Below are 27,011 nucleotides of genomic sequence, written 5' to 3'. Positions count from 1 at the left end.
ATCCTTCCCACCCCTTTCCCCTCCGGCAACCCTCAGTTTGTTTCCTGAGATTAAGAGTGTCTTATGGTTTATCTCTTTCTGTTTTCATCTTGTTTCATTTTTCCCTCCCTTCCCCTATGATCCTCTGTCTTATTTCTCAAATTCCTCGTATCAGTGAGAGCATATGATAATTGTCTTTCTCTCATTATTTCACTTAGTGTAATACCCTGTAGTTCCATCCACGTTATTGCAAATGGCAAGATTTCATTTTTTTTAAACATTTTATTTATTTATTTGAGAGAAGAGAGAGACAGTGAGAGAGAGCATGAGCGAGGAGAAGGTCAGAGGGAGAAGCAGACTCCCCGTGGAGCTGGGAGCCTGATGCGGGACTCGATCCCGGGACTCCAGGATCATGACCCGAGCTGAAGGCAGTCGCCCAACCAACTGAGCCACCCAGGCGCCCAAGATTTCATTGTTTATGGCTGCATAATATTCGTGTGTGTGTGTGTGTGTGTGTGTGTGTGTGTGTGTGTACACCACATCTTCCTTATCCATTCATCTATTTATGGACACCTAGGTTCTTTCCATAGTTTGGCTATTGTAGACATTGCTGCTATAAACATTGGGGTGCACATGCCTGTTCACATCATTACATTTGTATCTTTGATGTAAATACCCAGTACTTCAATTGCTGGGTTGTAGGGTAGCTCTATTTTCAACTTTTTGAGGAACCTCTATAGTGTTTTCCAGAGTGGCTGCACCAGCTTGCATTCCCACCAGCAAGGTAAGAGGGTTCCCCTTTCTCTGCAGCCTGTCATTTCCTGACTGGTTACTTTTAGCCATTTTGATTGGTGTGAGGTGGTATCTCATTGTGGTTTTGATTTGTATTTCCTTGATGCCCAGTGATGTTGAGTACTTTTTCATGTGTCTGTTGACCATTTGGATGTCTTCTTTGTAGAAATGTCTGTTCATGTCTTCTGTCCACTTCTTGATTGGATTATTTGTTCTTTGGGTGTTGAGTTTGTTATGTTCGTTATAGATTTTGGGTACTAGCCCTTTATCTGATATGTCATTTGCAAATATCTTCTATTCTTTGGGCTGACTCTTAGTTTTGTTGACTGTTTCCTTTGCTGTGCAAAAGCTTTTGATCTTGATGAAGTCCCAATGGTTCATTTTGCCCTTGCTTCCCTTGCCTTTGGTGATGTTTTTAGGAAGAAGTTGCTGTGGTGAAGGTTGAAGAGTTGCTGCCTGTGGTCTCCTCAATGATTTTGATGGATCCCTGTCTCACACTGAGGTCTTTCATCTATTTTGAATTTATTTTTGTGTATGGTAAAAAGAAATGGTCCAGTTTCATTCTTCTGCATGTAGCTGTCCAGTTTTCCCAAGACCATTTGTTAGAGACTGTCTTTTTTCCATTGGACCTCCTTTCCTGCTTTGTCAAAGATCAGTTGACCGTAGAGTTGAGGGTCCATTTCTGGGCTCTCTGTTCTGTTCCATTGATCTGTGTTTCTGTTTTTGTGCCAGTACCATACTATCTTGTTGATTACAGCTTTGTAATAGAGCTGAAAGTCCAGAATTGTGATGCCACCAGCTCTGGTTTTCTTTTTCAACAGTCCTCTGGCTATTTGGGGTCTTTTCTGGTTCCATACGGATTTTGGAATTATTTGTTCCATTTCTTTGAAAAAAGTTGCTGGTATTTTGTTAGGGATTGCATTAAGTGTGTAGATTGCTCTAGGTAGTATAGACATTATTTGTTTTTCCAATCCACGAACTTGGAAAGTTTTCCCATTTCTTTGTGTCTACCTCAATTTCTTTCATGAGTATTCTATAGTTTTCTGAGTACAGATTCTTTTCCTCTTTGGTCAGATTTATTCCTAGGTATCTTATGATTTTGGGTGCAGTTGTAAATGGGATAGACTCCTTAATTTCTATTTCTTCTGTCTTGTTGTTGGTGTAGAGAAATGCAACTGATTTCTGTGCATTGATTTTATGTCCTGACACTTTACTGAACTCCTATATGAGTTCTAGCAGTTTTGGGGTGGAGCCTTTTGGGTTTTCCACATAAAGTATCATATCAACTGCAAAGAGTGAGAGTTTGACTTCTTTTTTGCCAATTTGGATGCCTTTTATTTCTTTTTGTTGTCTGATTGCTGAGGCTAGGACTTCTATTACCATATTGAATAGCAGTGGTGACAGTGGACATCCCTGCCATGTTCCTGACCTTAGGAGAAAAGCTCTGTTTTTCCCCATTGAGAATGGTATTCGCTGTGGGGTTTTCATAGATGGCTTTTATGTTATTGAGGTATGTACCCTCTATGCCTACACTGTGTAGAGTTTTGATCAAGAAAGGATGCTGTACTTTGTCAAATGCTTTTTCAGCATCTATTGAGAGTATCCTATGGTTCTTGTTCTTTCTCTTATTAAAGTATTGCATCGCATTGATTGCTTTGCAGATGTTGAACCAACTTTGCAGCCCAAGAATAAATCCCACTTGGTTGTGGTGAATAATCCTTTTAATGTACTGTTGGATCCTATTGGCTAGTATTTTGGTGAGAATTTTTGCATCTGTGCTCATCAGGGATATTGGTCTGTAATTCCCCTTTTTGATGGGGTCTTTGTCTGGTTTGGGGATCAAGGTAATGCTGGCCTCATAAAATGAGTTTAGAAGTTTTCCTTCCATTTCTATTTTTTGGAACAGTTTCAGGAGAATAGGTATTAGTTCTTCTTTAAATGTTTGGCAGAATTCCCCTGGGAAGCTGTCTGGCCCTGGGCTCTTGTTTGTTGGGAGATTTTTGATGACTGCTTCAATGTCCTAACTGGTTATGGGTCTGTTAGGTCTTCTATTTCTTTCTGGTTCAGTTGTGGTACTATATATGTCTCTAGGAATGCATCCATTTCTTCCAAATTGTCTAATTTGCTGGCATATAGTTGCTCTTAATATATTCTTATAATTGTGTTTCTTTGGTGTTGACTGTGATCCCTCTTCTTTCTTTCATGGTTTTATTAACTTGGGTCCTTTCTCTTTTTGATAAGTCTGTCCAGGGGTTTATCAATCTTAATTCTTTCAAAGAACCAGTTTCCTAGTTCTGTTGATCTGTTCTACTGTTCTTTTGGTTTCTCTTTCATTGCTTTCTTCTCTGATCTTTATTATCTCTCTTCTCCCACTGGGTTTAGGCTTTATTTGCTGTTCTTTCTCCAGCTCCTTTAGGTGTAGGGTTAGGTATGTATTTAAGACCTTTGTTGTTTCTTGAGAAAGGCTGGTCTTGCTATATACTTTTCTCTCAGGAATGCCTTTGCTGCATCCTAAAGATTTTGAACAGTTTTGTTTTCATTTTCATTTGTTTCCATGAATTTTTTCAATTCTTTAATTTTCTGTTGACCCATTCATTCTTTAGTAGGGTGCTGTTTGGCCTCCATGTATTTGAGTTCTTTCCAACTTTCCTTTTGTGGTTGAGTTCTAGTTTCAAAGCACTGTGGTCTGAAAATACGCAGGGAATGATCCCAATCTTTTGATACCAGCTGAGACCTGATTTGTGGTTCGGGATGTGATCTATTCTGGAGAATGTTCCATGTACACTAGAGGAGAATGTGTATTTTGTTGCTTTGGGATGGAATGTTCTGAATATATCTGTGATGTCCATCTGGTCCACTGTATCATTTAAACCCTTTATTTCCTTGCTGATCTTTTGCTTAGATGATCTGTTCATTTCAGTGAGGGGGGGTGTTAAAGTCCCCTACTATTATTGTATTACTGTCCATGTGTTTCTTTGATTTTGTTATTAATTGGCTTATATAATTGGCTCCTCCTATGTTAGAGACATAGATATTTAAAATTGTTAGCTCTTTTTGTGGGACAGACACTTTAAGTATGATATAGTGTCCTTCCTCATCACTTATTATAGTCTTTGGCTTAAAATCTAATTTATCTGATATAAGGATTGCCAACCTAGCTTTCTTTTGATGTCCATTAGCATGGTAAATTGTTTTCCACCCCCTCACTTTAAATCTGGAGGTGTCTTTAGGTCTAAAATGAGTTTCTTATAGACAGCATATCAATGGGTCTTGTTTTTTAATTCATTCTGATACCCTGTGTCTTTTGAATGGGGCATTTAGTCCATTTACATTCAGGGTAACTATTGAAAGATATGAATTTAGTGGTATTGTATTGCCTGGAAGGTGACTGTTACTGCATATTGTCTCTATTCCTTTCTGATCTGTTACTTTTAGGCTGTCTCTTTGCTTAGAGGACCCCTTTTAATATTTCCTCTAGGGCTGGTTTGGTGTTGGCAAATTCTTTTAGTTTTTATTTGTCCTGGAAGCTTTTTATCTTTCCTTCTATTTACAACAATAGCCTATCTGGATATAGTATTCTTAGCTACATATTTTCCTTGTTTAGTGTTCTGAATATATCATGCCAGTCCCTTCTGACCTGCCAGGTCTCTGTGTATGGGACTGCTGCCAATCTAATATTTCTACCATTGTATGTTACAGATCTCTTGTCCTGAGCTGCTTTCAGGATTTTGTCACTGAGACTTTAAGTTTTAGTATTAGATGAACGAGTGTGGACCTGTTTTAACTGATTTTGAGGGGATTTCTCTGTGCTTCCTGGATTTTGATGCTTGTTCCCTTCACCAAATTAGGGGTTCTCTGCTATAATTTGCTCCGATATACCTTCTGTCCCTCTGTTTTTCTTCTGGGATCCCAATGGTTCTAATATTATTTTGTCTTATGGTATCACTTATCTCTCGAATTCTCTCCTCGTGATCCAGTAGTTGTTTATCTCTCTTTTTCTCAGCTTCTTTATCCTCCATCATTTGATTTTCTATATCACTAATTCTCTCTTGTGCCTCATTTATCCTAGCAGTTAGAGCCTCCATTTTTTTATTGCACCTCATTAATAACCTTTTTGATTTTGACTTGGTTAGATTTTAGTTTTTATTTCACCAGAAAGGGATTCTTTGGTATCTTATATGCATTTTTCAAGCCCAACTAGTATCTTTATAATCATCATTCTGAACTCTAGTTCTGGCATCTTACTAATGACCATAATGATTAGGTCCCTGGCATTCGTTACTGCATCTTTTTATTTTTTCAGGCAGCGGGGCACAGGGGGCTGAGTTTTTCTGCTTTATCATTTTGTCCAGAGAAGAATAGATGAATGAGAGAACAAAATGCTAGAAGGGTAGCAACAACCCCAGAAAAATATACACTAAACAAATCAGAAGAGACCCAAAACTGGGGGGAAAAGAAAGGAAAAAAAAAAAAAAAAGAATACGATCAGGGGATGCCTGGGTGACTCAGTCGGTTGAGCTGCTGCCTTCGGCTCGGGTCATGATCCCGGGGTCCTGGGATCGAGTCCTCCGTCAGGCTCCTTGCTCAACGGGGAGCCTGCTTCTCTCTCTGCCTCTGCCTGCCACTCTGCCTGCTTGTGTGTGCATGCGCTCTCTCTCCCTGACAAATAAATAAATAGTAAAATCTTAAAAAAAAAAAAGAATATGATCAGGCTGGTGAATAGAACAGAGTCACACACTAGATTTTGGCTATCTTTTGGTCAGTTAGAAGAAACTTCCAAAATTTTAAAGAAAAACTTAAAAATATACACAGAAATAAGGGCAAATACAACGAAGGGATGGAATATGACTGTAAAGATGAAAATTTAAAAAGATTTTTAAAAAGGAATTGATAAGTTGTTTGAAAAAAGAAATTTTTAAAAAATGATCAGGCTGGAAACTAGAACAAAGTGATACACTAGATTTAGGGTATATTTTGGTGTATTAGAAGAAACTGTATTCCAAAATTTTAAAGAAAGAAAAACATATATAAAATGTATGTATGTGGGGGCGCCTGGGTGGCTCAGTGGATTAAAGCCTCTGCCTTCGGCTCAGGTCATGATCCCAGGATTCTGGGATCGAGCCCCGCATCGGGCTCTCTGCTCGGCAGGGATCTTGCTTCCTCCTCTCTCTCTCTCTGCCTGCCTCTCTGCCTACTTGTGATCTCTATCTGTCAAATAAAAAATAAAATAAAATCTTAAAAAAAAAAAAAAATGTATGTATGTGTATACACATACACACACAGGTTAAATACAATGAAGGGATGGAATATGACTGTAAAAATGAAAATTTAAAAAGTTTAAAAAGGAATTGATAGGATGTTAAATTGGAAAGAAGAAAAATTTTTAAAAAAATAGAAAAATAAAAAAACTAAAGAAAATTTTAAAAATTTACTTTGAAAGACTAAAGAATCACAGAGAAAAAAGCCATGAATTCTATGTGAAGTATTCCCTTAGTATTGGTGTTTTGCAGTTCTCATTGATCAGTAAACTTGGTCTTGGTTCTTGCTGATCTCCTCGGGGAAGGGCCTGTTGCAGAGATGCTCAAGTGTCTTTGCCTAAGGCAGAACTGCACTGCCCTTGCCAGGGGCCAAGCTAAGTAATTTGCTCGGGTTTGCTCTCAGGAGCTTTTGTTCCCTGAAGTCTTTCCGTGCCGCTTTGGAGGATGAGAGTGAAAATGGCAGCCTCCGATCTTGGGGGCCCCACTCCTCAGTGTGCCCTCAGAGAAAAGCAGTCAGTCATGCCTGTCTCTCTGGTCTCTGGCTGCACTCTGTGCTCATCCAGCATGTGACCAAGCATTTCTTTCTCTGGCACACAACCCTGGTTAGAGTTTCCAAACCCAGCAGATTCCTCCAGTATTCTCCCCTGCCACTCCTCCCGCAGGAGAAAGGGGGAGTCTCTCTGGATCTGATACTTGTTGGGTCCCTGCTCGAAGAGCAGTGGCCCGACTGTGCTGCAGATGATGGTTTATAGCAGCCCCGAGCTGAGAGCCCACTCCTTGGCTCTGTCTTTGCAGCCAGCTGCCCTGCTGTCGTACCTGAGAGCTCTGCTCCACTCAGTCACCCTTGGTCGCCAGTGGTCCTGAGACCACACTGTCCCAGCGAGGGTTCCAACCCCTCCACTTAGCCACTGGAATGATGTCCCTCAGTGGAGCAGACTTCTAAAAGTTCTGATTTTGTGCTCCATGGCTGTCTCACTTGCTGGGAGCCGGCTGATGGAGGCTCCCTCCGCCCGCAGTTTATCTTCCCGTATATTGCCTCGGATTCACTTTTCTGCACGTCCTACCTTCCAGAAAGTGGTCACTTTTCTGTTCATAGAATTGCTGCTATTCTTTTCTTTGATCTCCTGTTGAGTTTGTAGGTATTCAGAATGGTTTGATAACTATCTATATGAATTCCTGGGACCAGACGAAATTTAGATCTCTTACTCCTCTGCCATCTTGCTCCTCCCTGGGACCATAGTTTTTAAACACAAAACAACCAGGGTCCCAAAATCAGGAGCAGGGTGGGGGAGCTCAAAGCATTTTGATGTTTGGTATCCCATTTTGTAAGTCTTTTTCTAAAGGAGAAAAAAAAAATTCCTAAACAGCACAGTTTCAACAGTAAATGCCCGTTGCAGAAGGAGTCAAACTACAAGCCAACAGAGTTCTAGTAGGAATAGTCCAGTGTCAATAAGGAGTCAGATAAAAGACTCGCGCTTTCAGTGAACAATCTGGTTCTGAAAAGGAGCTGGACTAACCAAAGGTAGCACACGGTTCTAATAGGAACAGTTTGGTTCCAAAAGGAATTGGACTACAGGCTAGTGTAGTTCCAACAGGAGTGTTCTAATCCCAAAAGGGAATTGGACCGAAGGCCAACACAAGGTACGGTTCCAACAGGAACAGTTTGGTTCTTGAAAAGGAGATCAAAAGCCAAATGAGTACTCTTAGAAAGAACAAGGCCTTAAAATCCCAAAGAAAAGCTTGGAGAGCTCAAACACAAACAGAGCATGGCTAGCAGTCCAGGAGAAAGCTTACCCTCAAACTCCAAGGTGGGCAAGAAAACTGGGAACCAAGTTGGCTTTGTGGGTATGGGCCCTGTTTGCTCACCAGCCCCGGGTTGTTAGAGGTCATCTCTGGATCCTACCTCCGATCGCCAAATAATGTTAATCTTAAAACAGTTATTTTACCAAGAAAAATAGGTTTCCTCAGGAATAACAGAATTGCAATTAGGGACAAACAAACAATGGCAAAACCTAATGGCAAGTCTAACAAATGAAGGAGAGGATTGTTATTTTATAGAAAGGAAATTGGAAGGGGTTGTTTTGAAGGAAAGTCTGTTGGAGAAAAGCAGGAGTTCGGGGTGATGGTTTCTCATTGGCTGAATTGTGGAGGTAGTCAATTTCTTGTAGGCAATGCAAGGTACCTCTTTCCCTCTTGGGCCTGTAATTGATGATTCTTTCCTATAATCAGATTATTCTATTAGAGGTCTGTAATTGACATTGAGTGGTACAGCTCCCCCTTCTAGCTTCTTCTGGTATTTCCCCTCACCCCTGTTAGTGAGGTTTCCCTTTTTTTTTTTTTTTTTTAAGATTTTATTTATTTGACAGAGATCACAAGTAGGCAGAGAGGCAGACAGAGAGAGAGGAAAGAAAGCAGGCTTCCCACTGAGCAGAGAGCCCGATGCGGGGCTCGATCCCAGAACCCTGGGATCATGACGCGAGCCAAAGGCAGAGGCTTTAACCCACTGAACCACCCAGGCACCCAAGGTTTCCCTTTATTAATTTTCACATACTTTTTGACCACCTCCACCCATTTCACCCATCCAGTGCCTGCCTCTTGCAACCACCAATTTGTTCTGTGTAAATGAGCTTTTTTTTTTTTTTTTTAAAGATTCCACATATGGGTGAGATCCTATGGTTTCCTTTTTCATGGCTAAATAATATTCTGTTGTATACATATACCATATTTTCTTTAGCCATTCATCCATTGATGGACACTTAGATTATTTCTGTATTTTGGCTATTATAAACTGGCTGCAATGAACATGGGGTGTATATATCTTTTCCAGTTGATGTTTTCATTTTTTTTTCTGAATATTTACCCAAAAGTGAAATTGCTTGATTATATGGCAGTTCTTTTTAAAAATGTTTTAGGAGCATCCATATGGTTTTCCATAATGGCTGCACCAATTTGTATTCCCACCGATGGTGCACAAGGGTTCTCTTTCCTCCAAATCTTCAGCAGTACTTGCTTTCTCTTTTCAATAATAGATACTCTAAAGGTATGAGGTGGTATCTCATGGTTTTTATTCGCATTTCCTTGATGATTAGTGATGTTGAGCACCTTTCTTGTACCTGTTGGCTGTCTGTATGTCTTTTGAAAAATGTCTATTCAGAGCTTTTCCCCATTTTTCAAATAAAGTGGGATTTTTTTTCTATTGAGTTGAGTTGTATGAGTTCTTTATGTATGAATATTAATACCTTATCAGATGTATGATTTACAAATATTTTTCCTATTTGGTAAGTTGCCATTTCATTTTGTTGATCATTTCCTTTGTTGTGCAGAGGCATTTTTTTAAAGATTTTATTTTTTTGAGAGAGAGTAAGAGCATGAGCAGGGTAAGGAGCAGGGGAGGAGGTAGAGGGAGACTCCCCACTGAGCGGGAAGCCGGATACAGGGCTCCATCCCAGGACACTGGATCATGACCTGAGCTAAAGTCAGATGCTCAACTGACTGAGCCACCCAGTTGCCCCTGTGCAGAGGCATTTTAGTTATAGTGCCACTTGTTCCTTTTTGCTCTTGTTGCCTTTGCTTTTGGTATCAAATCCAAAAAATCATTGCCAAGACCAGTGTCAAGAAGCTTACTGCCTATGTTTTCTTCAAGAGGTTTTGTTGTTTCAGATCTTATGTTCAAGTTTTAATTCATTTCAAGTTAATTTTTGTGTATGATGTAAGGTTGGGGTGAAGTTTCTTTTGCATGTGGCTGTCTAGTTTTCCCAATACCATTTACTGAAGAGACTGTCTTTTTTCCATTATATCTTCTTGGCTTCTCTGTTATAAATTAATTGGCCGTGTGTGTGTGTGTGTGTATGAATATTTCTGGGCTCCCTAGTCTGCACCATTGATCAGTGTGTCTGTTTTTATACCAGTTCCATACTGTTTTGATTATTATAGCTTCATGATGTAGTTTGAAATCAGGAAGCCTGTTGCGTCTGGCTTTGTTGTTCTTTCTCAGGATTGCTTTGGATATTCAGGGTCCTTTGTGGATTGTTCTGTTTTTGTGAAAAAAATGGCATTGGAATTTTGATAGGGATTGCCCTTAATCTGTGAATTGCTTTGGGTAGTGTGGACCCTTTAACAATATTAATTCATTTAATCCATGAATAATAGAATATCCTTCCATTTATTTGTGTCTTTAATTTCTTTTATCAGTGTCTTATAGTTCTCAGTGTATAGACTTTTACCTCCTTGATTAAATGTATTCATTGGTATTTTGTTCTTTTTGATGCAACTGTAAATGGGACTGTTTTTAAACTTATCTTTCTGATAATTTAGTATCAGAAATGCAACAGATTTTCATATATTGGTTATGTATCCTGCCATTTAATTTATTAGTTCTAATAGTTTTTTGATGGAGTTTTAGGGTTTTCTGTATATAATATGTCATCTTCAATCAGTGACAATTTTACTTACTCCTTTGTGATTTAGATGTTTTTTCTTTTTCTTTCCTAATCACCCTTGCTAGAATTTCAAGTACCATGTTGAATAAAAGTGCTGAGAGTGAGTGTCCTTGTCTTGTTCCTGATCTTAGAGGAAAAAAATTGAACTTTTCACTGTTGAGTATGATGTTAGCTATGGGCCTTTCATATGTGGCCTTTATTATGCTAAGGTTTGTTCCCTCTATGCCCAATTTGTTGAAGGTTTTTATTATAAATGGACATTGACTTTTGTTTAATGATTTCTCTATTGAGGTGATCATGATTTTTATTTTTTACTTTGTTAATGTGGATATCTTGTAGACTAATTTGTGGATGTTGAACCATCCTTGCATCTCTGGAATAAATCGCACTTGATTATGGTGTGTGATCCTTTTATTGTATTGTTGAATTCAGTTTGTTAGTATTTTGAGGATTTTTGCATCTGTGGTCATCAGGGACATTGGCCTATAATGTATGTGTGTGTCCCCTTGTCTTGCTATCAGGGTAATGCTGGCTACATAAAATGAGCTTGGGAGCATTTCCTCCTCTTTAAGTTTTTGGAAGAATTTGAGAAGGACATATTACATCTTTGAATGTTTGGTAAAATTCACCAGTGAAGCCATCTGGTCCTGGACTTTTGTTTTTGGAGAGTGTTTTGATTACTGACTTAATCTCCTTCATTTTAATTAGTTCAGATTTTCTATTTCTTTAGGAGTCAGTCTTGGTAGGTTGTTTCTAGGAATTTATTTCTTTAAGGCTGTCTGGGTTGTTGGTGCATAATTGTTCATAGTATATTATAATCCATTGTATTTTATGATACCAGGTGTATTAAAATAGTTTTATTGAATAAAGTATTCTAGCCTGACATGTGTCCTCTTCCTCAGTCTCTTCCCGTTTCTCCCAGAGTTTGCTTGGATCTGATCCCATAACTCCATTCTAAAGCAGTTTTTTTTTTTTTTTCTGGTCTTAGATTTGTAGTTCCCTTGTCCTGATTTTTATTTCCCTTAAGTCTTAGAACTGGAACTTTCGTAGGATGCTCCTTAAGGTCCTTCACAATCTAGCCCCCATGTGGTGTACCAATTTAATTAGTTGTAGTAGGAGAATGGCAGTTCCCAAAAAGATGTCTCTATCCTAACTGCTGGAACCCATGAATGTTACCTTATCTGGAAACAGAATTTTTACAGATGTAATTAAGGATCTTGATCAGGATGGATGCTAAGTCCAGTGTCCAAGAGACAGAAGAGGAAAAGACCATGTGAACACGGGCAGAGATTGGATGTAGTCAGAAGCCAAGGAACACTTGTATTCTCTAGAAGCATAAAGAGGCAAGGAAAGATTTTCCCTTAGATCCTTTGGAGGCCGTGTAGCCGCATCACTACCTTGGTTTTGCACTTCTGGCCCCCAGAACTGTGAAACAATAAGTTTCTGCTGCTTTAGGTCACCAGGTTTTTGGTAATTTGTTACAGCAGCCCTGGGAAACAGATACAGACTTGATAACTTAATGTGGAGTGCTGCTGTAACAAATAGCTAAAAAATAGAGAAGTAGCTGGTAAGTCAAGCAAAAGCTGGAAGAGGTTTGAGAAATTTGTTAAAAAGCCTGGATTGCCTTAAGGAAGCTGTGACAGAAATAGGGACATTAAAGGTGATTTTGCTAAGGACATAGAGGAAAACAAGGAGCATGGTCGGGATGAAGCTTTTGTCATAGAAAATACTTAATGTGCTTATGAGTAGAATGTTGGTAGAAATAAGAACATTAAAGGCACAGCTAGTAAGAGTTTGGAAGGAAATGAGGGACCTGTTATTGGAAACAAAGATGATCCTTGTTTTATAGTGGCAGAAAACTGGCTGAATTGGACTCTATAGGTGTGAGGAGAACAGAACTTGTAAGTGATGAACTTGGGTAGTTAAGGAGATTTCCAAGCAAAGCATTAGAAGTGTCTCTTGGTTTCTCCTTGTTGATAGTAAAATGCACGAGGAAGGAGAAGCTAAAGAAGGAGCTCTTAAGGAAAAAGGAAGGCAGCACTTGGTAACTTGGGAGCTTCTCCACCTGTCCAGATTGCAGAGAATGTTGAAATGAGGAAACTCAGTGTTGGGAATGCATGCTCTGGAAAGAAGACTACATATATGGCTGGACAGACTTTTTCTGTTTCGGTTAGGCATCTGACTCATAGATCCACTCAACCATCTCAGCAGAAGTCAGGAATAGAGGAGGGTTATGCAAGAAGGTTTTGTGGAAGGTGTTTCTGTAATGGCATGACCCTGGCGAGACCTACAGGAGACCCATAAGGATTTTGATTATGTTGCATCAGCAGAAACATTGCCAGCTCATACCCCAAAAGAGACAGAGTCAAGATGAAATGAGACAAGGCTGTCAGACCTTCAAATTTCCATAGTAGGCAGGAAATTGGCCGATATACTACTCGGTTGCAAACATGTACTATCCTTCAAGAAAAAGGAATAATGAGACTGAGGGCAGAGCCATGGCAGGCAGCACAGTGAGTAGAGCATTAAGCCCCTGAGGGTTATATTCAGGGCTTGAAACCCATAATGCAATTTGTCCTGCTGTATTTCGAACTTGTATGGGACTGGTAACTCCTTTATTCTTTCTAATTTCTCCGTTTTGGAATTGGAATGTCTGTCTTTGGAATTTGAATTTCTGATCTCAACACAGCATTTTGGAAGCAGACAGCTTGTTTTCTAGTTCACAGGTCCACATGTGGAGAAGAATTTTGCCACAGGATGGAGCATGCTTAGCATCTCACTCACACCTGGTTTAATTGATTTACATGAGATTTGAGACTTCTGGTGATATTTACATGTGCTTTTGGCTTAGAAACGATGCTCTAAGGGGTTGAGATTACTTTGGGGTTGTCGAGATATAGGGCATATGCGTTTTCGATGTGGGATGATGTGGATTCCGGGGAGCCCAGCGTGGACTATAGTGGCTTGAATGGTGCCCCCCCCCAAAAAAGATACTCTGGATCCTGACTTTTGGAACTTGTGTTAACTCTGACACCAGGAGTTTAGACTTTGGTCTTCTAGAACTATGAGAATAAATTTCTCTTGTTTTAAGCCACTGTGTTTGTAGTAATTTGATATAGTAACCCTAGGGAGGCAATGTATTACTCTACAGTCTTTTCTTCATTGATACCTTATTAATGGACCTACCATATTACTTTCTCTTTGGCTCATCCTATCCCCTGATAAAACTAATGTCTTCTGGTGTATTCGCATAACATTTGATCATTATTTCTATAATAATTCTTACTGCAAGTTATATATGCTAATCTCTGCTGCTAAAATGTGAGCTTCAAGGGATAAAATTATTACTTATATTTTACCAAGGTACAGTGCACAAACATGGGTACTCAGTATTACTAATAAGTATTCGCTTGGTAGAAGCAACAAAAGTATTTTTCTGTCTTTAAAAAAGTTTTATTTGAGAGAGAGAGATCACGAATGGGAGGGGCAGAAGGAGAGAGAGAGAATCTCAGGCAGACTTCCCACTGAGCACAGAGCCTGATGAGGGGCTCAATCTCACAACCCTGAGATTATGACCTGAGTCAAAATCAAGAGTCAGATGCTCAACTGACTGAGCCACCCAGGGGCCTCAAGAGCATCTTAGTCATACTTGTTTTCCCAAGGCTCAGTACAAAGGAAGTAGGTGCCCAGTGATGTTGATTCAGTGGAAAGGACCTTATATTAGGAAGTGACTTCTTCAGACCACCATCACAATTCCCTCTGCAATACACCGGACATGTAGAAACTGGTGTCCTGTTGGCATAATCCAGACGGAATGCTTAGTGTTCCCTCATGCACTTACTGGTTCTGTTGTGAACAAATACAAATTGTCAGCAAGTCGTTTGTTACATAAACGAAAGCCTCTCCCACTACAACTTTTACCTAGCAATCTTGACTTTATCCTTTCAAACCAGATTTCTGCTTTTTGAGAGTGTAGGAGGCTAGAAGCCCGTAGGTCCTTTAACTGTCGCACTTCACATTTTGTTTTCTAGACTTCATTATTCTGCTCATGTTCCAGTTTTTAATGTTTCTTGTCATAAAAATTCTAGAAAAGTCAAAGAGGTTGAAGGGAGTAAGTGTGGAAAAGGAAGAATTGAGAGTATTGGGTAGATTAAAGGAGCTTGGGAGATAGAAACTTCAGAGAAGTGAAAGCTTTGTTTGCGGTGCTCCATTTTTTAAAGCATTCTTGGGAATTTCTGTATTTCCTCTCTTGGTCTCTGTCTTTCTATACATAGAATCTTTCAGTTCAGCCTAGAAATTTGAGTGTCTATTTTGAGCATGCCCCTATGATGGGCACTGTGTAGGGACCAAAGATGAATGAGGTTATTTCCCCTACCTAAAGAAATTTCTAATTTAGTACTGTTTGCTAGGGATGATCATAGACTGATGGGGCTAAATTTTTCTAACATGTAACTTGTACATCAAAACTGCGTTTATTCCACTGGTGTTTCTCTTGACGAAAACATTTTTTGGAATTTTGCTTGTAACTATTGACATGCTCTTTCATACATATAAACCTATCCTCTATGCAAATCACTTTTTTCCTCTGGTAGAACTTTTTTGGGGAACACTGTTATTTGGAGCTAAATACTATATAAAACAAGTGAACAAATTGGAAATGCTCATTTTTGGGGTCTTTTTTACCTTTTTAAACTTTAGGTGAAGAACTGATTTAGATGATCTGTCAAGGATATTTTCTCTTTTAAAATTAATGACTTACTGGCAAATTGCCCCTGAAAGTAAATTCTAGAAGAGTTCCAAAAGTGCTGAGAGTAGTGGTATATGGAGGGAATGAGTGTGCAGGAATATATTCTCAAGGTGAACACTTGGAAGGATCATACTTAAATGCGTAAATTCTGGCATACGCAAGGTTTGCCTGTGGTTGCCTAGTATATGAGCCTGTCTGTAGTTGTAGTCAGTTAAGTATGAAGTGTTGCTCCCCACTTTGCTTGAGATTTGTACCGTCCTTGACCTTTATAGGTCACATCCTGTCTATCCCATCATTTCTTCTGCTTTTAGCTTTGCCTCTTTTTTTTTTTTTTAATGCCATTGAGTTGGACACCATTCATAGCAAGAGTTGTTTATGCATTGCTTTCGATTCCTGTGCCTGTCGTGTTTATGTGGATAAACCAGTTTTTCTCCCTTCCTTTCCCCCTTTAGTAACCAGACCCACAAGAATTACCTTGCATGTGTCTTGGATGTCCTTATATCTACCATTTTTATTAAGCATTATTTAAATTTACCAAGACTAGAAAGATAGGATGGGTGATAAATCTGTACATCTGTTTGGCTGTTTCCTTTCTAGTTTAAATAGTTGAATCTACTTGCCTTTGGGTGTCTTGCACTTGGTTTTGTACAGGATTGTATTGCCTCTTACTTAATTCATTATTTCCAAAGGTTTTATTTTTTTGTTTTTTTCCCCATTATTTCCAAAGGTTTTAAATGGCTTTTTTCATTTTTTCTGACCTATGCCCTGTGGAAAAATCAAAGTGTCTGGGCTTCAAGGCCAAAGACCTAATCTGATAAACCAGCTTCCTATTAATTTTTTCATTAAGGTATTTTCTGTTTTAAATAATAAATATTGCCTACATGAATAAGCAGCTAAATAAAAATAATAGATACTATTGTTTTTTGAGAGAGAGTATGTGAGAGTGAGGGGAGGTGGGGCAGAGGGACAGGGAGAGAGAAAATCCCAAGCAGGCTCCATCACCCCCAGCGCAGAGCCTGATGTGGGTCTTGATCCCAAGACCCTGAGATCATGACGTAGCCAAAATCCAGAGTCCAATGTCTAAACAACTGAGCCATCCACCAAGGCACCCCAGTAATAATTATTTTTTAAAAGTGTTTATACAACCAATTTTTGTTTGTGAAACATAGGCAGTGTGGGTTTTTTTTGTTTGTTTGTTTATACCTTTATGTAACATTCCCTTCATTACTGTTAAATTATACTTCTCAGTAACTTGCAATGATACGGAGCTAGAGAGTATAATGCTAAGTGAGATAAGTCAGAGAAAAACAAATACCGTATGATTTCACTTATGTGGAATTCAAGAAACAAAAAAAAAAAATGAGCCAAGGGAAAAAGACACAAACCAAGCAACAGACTCTTAACTATTGAGAACAAACTGGTGTTAGCAGAGGGAAGATGGGAGGGGGATGGGTGAAGTAGGTGATGGGGATGAAGGAGGACACTTAACTGTGATGAGCACTGGGTGTTGTATGGAAGTGTTGAATCACTCTGTTGTATACCTGAAACTAATAGAACACTGTATGTTAGCTATACTGGAACTAAAACAAAACCTTAAAAAATTATACTTCTAAGTGGTATTTCAGTAGGAGAAATAAAATAAATTATCCATTTTTAAATTATAGCTAAAAATGGGGAAAAGCCAGAAGTAATTTCTCATGCAGTCTTTTCCAGTCACTAGTATATGCTTGTAAGCTGAGAATGATATCTCATGTAAGAATCATCAATTTGTTCGCTTTCTGCATTATAGTAAATGGAAATCAGTCACTTTAATTTTTGGAGGGTTTTGTTTTAGCCATAAGTTATAATTTGGTTCTCATTTCATTTTTAATTTCCATCCATTAACTGATTACTTTTATTTTAATAGTGAATTTATGGCAGAAGAAAGTAATGAAAAATTTTGGCTGTTTTTGGAAACTGTACAAGAATTAGCAGTTTATAAGCAAACAGGTAGGTGATGTGCATATTATAACTTTCAAAATTTGTATCTATGTATATACATTATATGCTTATTGTTTTTAATGTTAAGGGTGAAGTGTAAATCCTTAATTGGGTTAGTAGATCTGAATATTAAATTTGAAAATATGTTTTAGTGGAAATTATTCTAAGCATCCATTTCCAAAAAATAAAGGTTTAATACTTTATTGTAAAAACTCTCGCATAATTAGCAGTGTTTGCAGATTGCATTACATCAAAAGGAACTAGAGATTGTTGACTTATGGCTTTCTTTTTACCTAGACTAATTTGAAATAGTATTAATTTTGTATCTAGTAGTATTGTTGTTGTTGTTGTTGTTTTCCCCAAATTACTTTGAAAGAGATTTTTTAATACTTGCCTTTAACAAATCAGGTAACCTATGTGTTTTCATTTCACTATCTAGAAGATGCAGTTAGTCATTCCTACTTTTTAAATATATACAAATATATATTACTACATATCTGTATATATGCTTATATCTTTAGAATGAGCAATGTTTATTAATGTGTTTCTGAGAGAAGATCAGTAGATTAAAGACACTGAAATGAGGTTTCAGCAGCAAAGGGTAAAAGATTAATTATTAATTATTGTTAAAAAAGGTTATTTTTCTGTCTCTATGGAGAATAGAATATTAACATGGAGTTCCTCAAGATGGATTTCTTTAGCCTTGTAGACATGGGGAGAACTTCTTACTATGAAGATTAAATAGTTTAAAGACAACTTACTGTGGTGATTAGTTCAATTTTATTCTTGAATATCAGTGTTAAGAGAAACAACAGTTTTGCTTATTTTAAGTGTTCATTTATTGGACTCCATTTGGCTCAAGTGGCCTCGAAGTTCAGCAATTTTAGGATTTCATGAGATGGATTAAAAAAAATAGAGCAGACCTGCCTTTTATGATATTTGAAACTGAAATATTTTCAAAACCAAGTAATTTGCTCTTTTAGAAAACTTTTCCAGAAAAGCGTCCTTATTATTTGAGTTACGAGAGATACTGTGCACTACTCTAGATGTTGGGAATACAAAGGTGGATAAATGTGATCTGTGCTCCTCAGCCCCACAATACTGTGAGGGGGACAGTGGACAAGCCTGCTCTGCTCCGAGGTGGTAAGAGCTTCAGGGGCCCTGATGACAAGGAAGCACCTGGAAAAGGGCACCTAGTCAGTACTTGAGAGAGAGCAGGACAGCCTTTCTAGTAGTGGTGAGGTTGGAGCTCAGTGTGGACGACAGCAGCTAGCAACGGCAGCCAGGGAGAGGGAAGGGAGAGAGGAGCAGAAGAGAGTGCAGTGGGCTGTGCAGGGGAATTTGGACCACTTCGAAGTGGACTGGCAAATCGATGGAGAACTATTATTGGTTGGTTTTGTATTTGTCCTGATAATTTCAGTTTTGGTATTTGAGGTAAAAACAGGCTAGGTTAATGTGGAAGGTTCTCACAGTTAAAAAATCCACCAAGTTTTGTGGCCCTCACCTAAAACCCTAAATGTAACTTTCCCAAATGTTTGTCTCGGTACATACTTTATAGTGTTATTCATTCAGTGCTATTCTCGAAAATTAGTCTTATAAATTTTGAACTCTTTAGTTACTTAGATGTGTCCACGTATTTTCCCTAAATGAAATGACATGCCTGGACAATCTGATCGCAGATGATCGTTAACAAGTTGGAATATAAGCTTAGGAACACCTAAGCTCTACTTCAAGCATGTGATATAGGAAGTGTGTATTTCAGGGTTGAACCTAAAAGAAATCCTATTAAAGAAGAATTACCAACACTGAAAATAGAATTCCATCAGAATTACTTACCATGGCAAGAGTGAAAAGCGTATGCTGCTTCATCACTGTTACTGTTAGGTGTAGGAGAGGATTCTGTATGTGAGGAGTTAAATATGTCAGCAACTGTCAGATTTACTGAATTTATTTCAAGATATTATCCTAGAGGAAACATTTTAAATCCTCAGTTACTTATAATTTTTTAGGTTGTTGAATTTCCATGAAACCCTGTAAATAGTCTTTCCTGAAGAATAATTCTGATGATCTACTTGCCTAAAAAAGTTGTAAATATTGAAGATTTAACTTTTTGAATTCAGGTGCTAGTTTCATGCCATTTCATGAGAATACTTCATGTGTTAGCAAATTAAGACCTTTTAAACATTGAATTGTCTGGTTTTTCAACCATTTTACATGGTTCTGCCACAGAGTTATGTATTTCTCGACGCTTCAAGATTTAAGCGGCATGATATTAGCTAACCTGTGAGTCTTGTGTGGTGAGTTAGAAATGTCAGCCAGGGTTTACCTAATTCCAGAGTCCCTGTTTGTTTTTACTTCCCCATGTGCTCCACATCAAAACTAATTCTCAAAATCCCTGAAGATTTTAATGGTTTTTACATAAGTCAAGTTGCTTACGTATTTTATTGGGAAGATTTTTGGAAAATGTTATGACATTTCTAACTCAGTTACGTATAACTGAGAACCAGATTTGGATAGAAGGACGATTGCAGTTTAGATATGTCACATTTGAAATGCTTGTCAAATATCCAAGTGAAGATATCCCGTAAGCTGATACATGTGTGGGAGATTTAGGTGGTAAAAATCGAGGCTAAGGGGTAGGATTTGGGAGTTATCAGCACTAAGAAGGTAATTGAAGTTATAGGGAGGAGGTATAGAAGGAGAAGAAAACAGGTCCCAATGGCAGAACCCTGAAGAACACCAATGTTTAAGAACTAACCAGAAGAAGAATTCACAAGAGAGACTTAGGAGGAGCACTCACAGAGGCGGGTGAAAACTTGGCGAGTGTGATGTCATGAAAGCCGGGGAAGATTGAGTGGTAAATCGATGGATGTTATCACATACTATAGACAGATCAAATAATGTGAATACTAAGGTTTTAACAACAGAAAAAGTATTGGTGATTTAGCTAGCAGTTTCACTGGTATAGTTAGCAAAACTGTGGTAGGTTGAGGCATAAGTCGAGGTTGGAAGTGGAGAAGAGTATTGTTAAGTCTTTCCAGATGGACTGTGAAGCATGAAAAGATGCTTATTGTCCCTCCTTACCAGGAAAATAGAAATCAAAACTACGATGAGCTGTCACCTCCAGTCAGACTGGCTAAAATTAATGAAAAGAAAGAAGAGGTGTTGGCGAGGATGTGGAGAAAGGGGAATCCTCTTACACTGTTGGTGGGAATGCACACTGGTGCAGCCACTCTGGAAAACAGTGAGAATCCCAAGAAGGTGCAGAGCCTGATGTGTATCTCGGTCTTGTGACCCTCAGATTATTATAAACATCCAACTCCTGATTTCATAATCAGGATGTTTAACTGACTGAGCCACCCAGGTGCCCCTAAATTGAGTTATTTTAAAACATCAACTAAAGGAGTCCAGTGCTTCCATCTTGTGATTGAGGTGATCTTGCAAGTTAAGCCTAAATTATAGAACCTATAAACCCCTGAACCCTACATCCATCTCTACATTAGAGACCTTAACAGTGACTGGTGACAAAACTTAGTGTCTGTTGTCAGGCACAACTCACACTTGTTTCTGTTGACTCTCTGTTTTCATGGATGACTGATCCCTGTTTGACTGATACAGTCTTAGTTATGCTATGCATTAATTTGGGCTATTTTTTTGTTGGCCCTGTAGCTTTTACAACTTTTTAAAGATCAGTTTTTAAGATTGTATCTCTTCTCTGACCTGTGCTTCTTTTATTTAGGTGAGTCTTACATACATTTTTTTTTTTTTTTTATTCTTGAGGGAAACTCACCATAACTTTCTGAGAAATCACCTATAGTTTAAGAAGTAGGAGTGAATGAGCACCCACCTATTCTATGTAACTCTTTGGGAGTACTACATTAGGAATGTCTTACGGCCTAGAAGGAAGAGAACTATTTATTTCTCTAACATCAATTCCATAAAGGTATTGAAGACCAATGGGGTGTGCCAGGAGCAAAAAGGTACAGTTGAAAGCCTAGAGAAGATTCCTGCCTTTACAACTTATAGCTTGTTGTAAAGCTATAATGGGAGGGCCAGCATTAAAAAATTTACAGATAATTTTTCATTAGTTTTGAGACTTGAGATAATATGGACCTGTCAGAGTATATAACAGGATCTGGACTGGGGAGGTCAGGGAAAACTCTTTCCAAAACAAATGGCACTTAAGCTGAGGTTTGCTGAACAGGAGTTGGCTGAGAATCCTTCTGCATTTCAAGGCGGCCCACAGTTGTTAGCCGCCTCTCTCTGGGTATTGTCTCTTGGTCCCCTAGAAGCAGTAATGAGTTGGCTAATGGCCTTTCCTCCCCTCATCACTGTCTGATTTGGATCATCCCTATTCTTAGTCTTTTGTATTCGTAAGTATACATGAGCTTCTACTGCTTGCTCTGTTGGCTTCAGTGGTTTTCTTTTTTCCCCAGCTCACATTTATGAGGAATCACCGAGCTTATTCTACTTTCCAGTTAATTTCTCCTTTGTCGCAGTTGGTTCCTGGTGTGCTTTTCTGCATCGCTGGAGCGTGCAGGATTTACATAGTCTTTTGTAAATCTCAACTCCTCCATTTAGTATTGTTTTTACAGTTAAGTATGTTCAGAGCTCACCATCAAACTCTATGCTGCAGTTCCTCTATTTCTTGGTTAGGTAAAGCTTGCTCTCCCTCGTTGATGCCTCATGAATAACTCCTAGGAATAATGGCCTTGAGTTCCTCACATAGGACTGTGTATGCATGAATTTTATATTTAAGATTTTTAACTTTAGAGTCCTGTATTTTTACTAGAAAATGTTGCAGTGCTAACCATTCTTAATCTTCATTCTTAGACATGTAGACCCATTGTTCCTTTTAATTCTGGAGAGTTTTCTGTTCATTCTCCTCTATTCCCTTTGATTTCCTGCCTTAGGGATACAATTATACATACCGTAGTTCTCCTTTGCCAGACTTCTGAATCTGTCATTTACTCTTAAATTGTTTTTTTGTCTTCTCGTATTCTTTTTGTTTCACTTTCTTCACATTTTCCCTGTATATTCTGTTTGTTTTTCCTGATTCTTTTTACTTTTATGTTAGTTTAGTTTAGTTTTATGTTAATCAATATTTTCTGGTATTCTTTCTTGTTCTTTCCTTAGCTCTTTCAGAACAGTTTGCATACCCCGTTTTTTAGTTCTCTCATTCTTGAGCTTTTTTTATCAAGAACTTTAAAAGGGCTGAAGTTTTTTTTTATCCTACTTGCAAGCTTAAAACTTAGCTTCCACAGTTTTAAGGATCAAACATAAGGCATGAGATAGAGAGCCCTGGATCAGAATTTAAAGACTTTCTAACTGACCAAGGGAAATCTCCCAAGTGGGCCACAGCTCTCTTCTCAGCCATGACCCATTACAGTAATTTTTGAGGCTTTTCACTGTCCTGTTTGAAAGGATCTAAGGTTGGTGTGATAGACTGTAGGAATTGTTGAATCATAAGGTGGTTGTAATTCTGCATTCTGTACTCTACCCTCTCCTCTGCCAGGCAAGCCAATGTTCTAATGACATTCTGGCCTTCTGTCCATAGTGGTATTAGATTTCCTTCCTTTTTCACTGTGTGCACGTGTGTGTGTCTATAGCTCTTGTCTGAAGACGGTCAAACCTTATCCTGATCCAAGAAAGGTCTTTATACTTGTTACAGTGGATTGGACTTGAAGATGACAAAAGCACTGACGGGAAAGTCCCCTCGCTTGGAGAAGAGTTAACAACTAAGACCTCATTTGGATAAATGCCTCTGAATCTACTGCCCAGTTCTTGATCTGTAACCTCGTCCTTATTTTCTTTTCAATAATAGGCAACAAAGTCAAGGACCATTTATTGTCTGATTGACCATAAAATTTTATAAGTATGCTCACTATCAGTTTACAAGGACTTCCTCTAAATTCTGTAAATTGACCCATGAGGCTGGGTCTTTTCTCCTCTAAAAATCTATGTATTCATCAGCATTCCATCTCTGTGTCAGATCTGTCAAGTACTGTGAAGGTTCTGAGATTTTACCATTTCCAAGCTAACAGGTTAGTTTCATGGATGCGGACAGAAGACCTGAAAGCCCTAGATGAGAGATGGAGGACTTTCTTACTCAAAGAAAAAGCAGCAGCCACCATGTTTACATATGTGCACTGGTTCCCTGAGCTCTGATTCCCACAGGACACCATAGGGAGCCAGGTAACACCTGAATGAATGGGTTGTAGTAAGGAGAGGAGCCAAGGGTCAAGAGCCCAGCAACTTTTGAACAAGTAGTAGACACTGTAGCAATCAACAAACAGTCCAGTGTCCCTCACCACCTCCAACATATCTCCTTCCATGCAGCACTCTTCTCCTCTCCCTCCTCCCCCACCTCCCAAGAGAGTGTCTATGGTTACACATCCCTTTTGTCCTCCCTTTTCACAGCCAGGAACTGTGATCTGTGGATAAAGATCAGAGTGTACCCTAGCTGTGCTCTTTTAATTACGTTTCTTCTGTCAGTTGATAACTTAGTACCAGGGAGTAAAGGAGAAAGGAAATGACCAGGGCATGTCTGGGCCAGCTTACGGGGGCTGATACCAGCTGGCTCCAGAGCTGCGGTGCTGGTACCCGACCACCTCTGGCTGCCAGGGGCAACAGTGTAGACGATAATTATACCCCAGGTGGTGTAGAGAAAAGGAAAGGGCAAAAAATAGATGGTTCCTTCCCTGCTTACCCCATGAGTGTCACCTGGCCCTCTTCAGCTCTTGGCTTCTGTTCTCTGGGACTATTCCCAGCCAAATGATCTCCAGCTCCCCAGGGCTGTCCAAGAGTTCTTACACTGTAGGATTTATCCTTCTCTTTGGCGTGTTCAGGAACTTTGCAGAGGGGTTTAGAGGAAGGAATCAGCAGTTCAGGTTATTGTATACAAGAAGACATTTTTATTCTTTAAGGTCTGTTTCAAATTCTGTCTCCTAAAGCATTCTGGATACACTAATTGCTTTTGGCTATGTGTATTAAATCTGAGTTGTATTTATTTATATGTGTTATTTAAAATTAAGTCATATTTAATTTTTTTGTGCTGTTCTTCGTCTCCTCTTAAATCATAGGTAGGTCCTGAATCTTATCCTTGTGTTATAACCCACAGCCTTGGGGTGAAATAATCGGATATCCTGGCCCCTCCCAAATAGATTTTAGTGGTAGAATTATTTTCACCTAGAATCATAGCACTTGATTATACCTCATTGGTGCATTCAAATGAAGTTAATGAACAAGATCTTGATTTTCCGTTTTTCTCCAGTACCACCCATAATCAAACTTAAGATTTGATGGTATTGTTAGCTTTACAGTAGAGCTGTGCCAATGTGTTGAAAATGAAAATAACATCCTTTTCTCTCTCTCTTTTTTTTTTTTTTTTGGTATAGAATCAGCTTATTCTTATTACAACTTAATCCTGAAGAAAGCTGGACAATTCTTAGACAATTTGCATATCAACCTCTTAAAGTTTGCTTTCTCAATAAGAGCATACTCACCAACTATTCAGATGTTTCAACAGGTATGTAAAAGGACCCAAACCTAGAGTTGACAAAGAAGCATGCTGGTACTGTGCATGAATCTTAATATGAATATCTTTGGTTCAAAAGGATCTACAGAAAGGTCACCTGGGTGGCAGGTTAAGCATCTGCCAGGTCATGATTCCAGGGTCCTGGGATCCAGTCCCTTATTGGGCTCCTTGCTCAGCGGGGAGCCTTCTTCTCCCTCTGCTGCTCCCCCTGATTGTGCACTTGCTCTCTGACAAAATAAAATTTGGGGGGAAAAAAAAATCTGTAGACTTGGAATACCTGCTTCCATAGCCTGTCATTGATTGTATTATCATTGTCGATTGATTATAATTGAATACATTTTATAATTTTATAGTTATTTGGAATAAGGAAATTATAAGGACAAATGATTATTGAAATTAATGAAAATTTTAATTTAGCATTTTTTGGTGGCATTTTTCAGTGACTTTGAAGCATGTTCTACTATAAAGTTGATTTTGTTAGAAAGTATTTGATTCGGCCTGCATGTAGATATTCTTTAATTAGAGCATTAACTTAACAGTAGTTGATGAGTTATTTCAATCAAAGGAATATATGAGTTTTAAAGATCATATTGTAATTATCAGCTACTGTAGCTAAATATAACCTCTGAAATCTTAGATTGCAGCTGATGAGCCCCCGCCAGACGGCTGCAATGCATTTGTGGTTATCCATAAAAAACACACCTGTAAAATTAATGAGCTCAAAAAGCTGCTAAAGAAGGCTACTTCAAGGTAAGTTCATGATAGTCTGTAGTGAAAGAAATGGTTTATAAAAAGAGATGAGGGTTGAAATAGCAGAAATTGCTTATAAAAATTTTTCATAATGAAGATATTGCTTATTGAAAAACTGAATCTCCTGAGCTGGTAGTTCAAGTTCTTTTCTAAAATGTACGAATATTTTCAATATTTTGTCTCATTAGCTTTTGATTTTATAATATAAATTTTATCAAAATACCAAAAAATACATTAAATGTTTTATATAATCATAGATTGTTTTTTCAAGTAAACACACAAAACTGGATTTATTTGGACTCTATCTCTTTAAATATAAACTGAATTTAAAACTTGGAAATAAAAAATAATACAAACAGTAATACAGAGTATAAAGTTGCCTTGTTATAATGTATGATTAAAAAGCTTTTTTACGGGGAGGAGTCAAGATGGCGGAGAAGTAGCAGGCTGAGACTACTTCAGGTAGCGGGAGATCAGCTAGATAGCTTATCTAAAGATTGCAAACACCTACAAATCCAACGGGAGATCGAAGAGAAGAACAACAACTCTAGAAACAGAAAACCAACCACTTTCTGAAAGGTAGGACTGGCGGAGAAGTGAATCCAAAGCGACGGGAAGATAGACTGCGGGGGGAGGGGCCGGCTCCCGGCAAGCGGCGGAGCAACGGAGCACAAAATCGGGACTTTTAAAAGTCTGTTCCGCTGAGGGACATCGCTCCAGAGGCTTAAACGAGGTGAAGCCCACGCGGGGTCAGCGTGGCCTCAGGTCCCGCAGGGTCACAGAAGGATCGGGGGTGTCTGAGTGTCGCAGAGCTTACAGGTATTAGAACAGGGAAGCCGGCTACAGAGACAGAGCTGAGGAGTGAGCTCTAAGCTCGGGGTTACCTTGAACCGGTCGCAGGCTCGGTCAGCTCGGAGCGCGGCCGGAGGCAGGGTGACGGGAGTCACTGGGCGCTGTTCTCTGAGGGCGCACTGAGGAGTGGGGCCCCGGGCTCTCAGCTCCTCCGGGCCGGAGACCGGGAGGCCGCCATCTTCATTCCCGCCCTCCGGAACTCTACGGAAAGCGCTCAGGGAACAAAAGCTTCCAAAAGCAAACCCAGCAAAACCGAGCGGATTACTCAGCCGGGCCCCGGGTAAGGGCGGTGCAACGCCGCCTGGGGCAAAGACACTTGAGAATCACTACAACAGGCCCCTCCCCCAGAAGATCAACAAGAAACCCAGCCAGGACCAAGTTCACCTACCAAGGAGTGCAGTTTCAATACCAAGGAGAACAGCGGAATTCCAGAGGAGGAGAAAGCAAAGCACGGAACTCATGGCTTTCTCCCCATGATTCTTTAGCCTTGCAGTTAATTTAATTTTTTTTTTCTTTTTCAATTTTTTTTCTCTTCTTCTGCTAAATTTTTTTAACTTCTACCGTTTTCTTTTTTAACGTTTTTTAAATAGTTTATCTAATATATATATATATTTTTTCTTTTTTATATTTTTTCTTTATCGGTTTTCTTTTTTTAATTGTTTTTTTTTTTTTTCTTT

The 27,011-nt window shown here is 38.9% G+C and overlaps 1 protein-coding gene across 1 annotated transcript in view; it reads left to right on the top strand.

Annotated features, from left to right (window-relative positions):
- LOC111147092 (UDP-glucose glycoprotein glucosyltransferase 2) overlaps nt 1–27,011 on the top strand; it is a 197,626-nt gene that overhangs the window by 7,271 nt on the left and 163,344 nt on the right. Inside the window, exons 2-4 of the mRNA XM_022502981.1 lie at nt 17,122–17,204; nt 24,593–24,723; nt 25,370–25,482. Coding sequence (XP_022358689.1) covers nt 17,122–17,204; nt 24,593–24,723; nt 25,370–25,482 — 327 coding nt within the window. The remainder of the gene's footprint in view (nt 1–17,121; nt 17,205–24,592; nt 24,724–25,369; nt 25,483–27,011) is intronic.

The sequence above is a fragment of the Enhydra lutris genome, unplaced genomic scaffold (assembly GCF_002288905.1).
Source record: "Enhydra lutris kenyoni isolate GAN:26980312 unplaced genomic scaffold, ASM228890v2 scaffoldscaffold15, whole genome shotgun sequence".
NCBI classification, from domain to species: Eukaryota; Metazoa; Chordata; class Mammalia; order Carnivora; family Mustelidae; genus Enhydra; species Enhydra lutris.
This window is presented reverse-complemented; position numbering and strand designations above follow the sequence as displayed.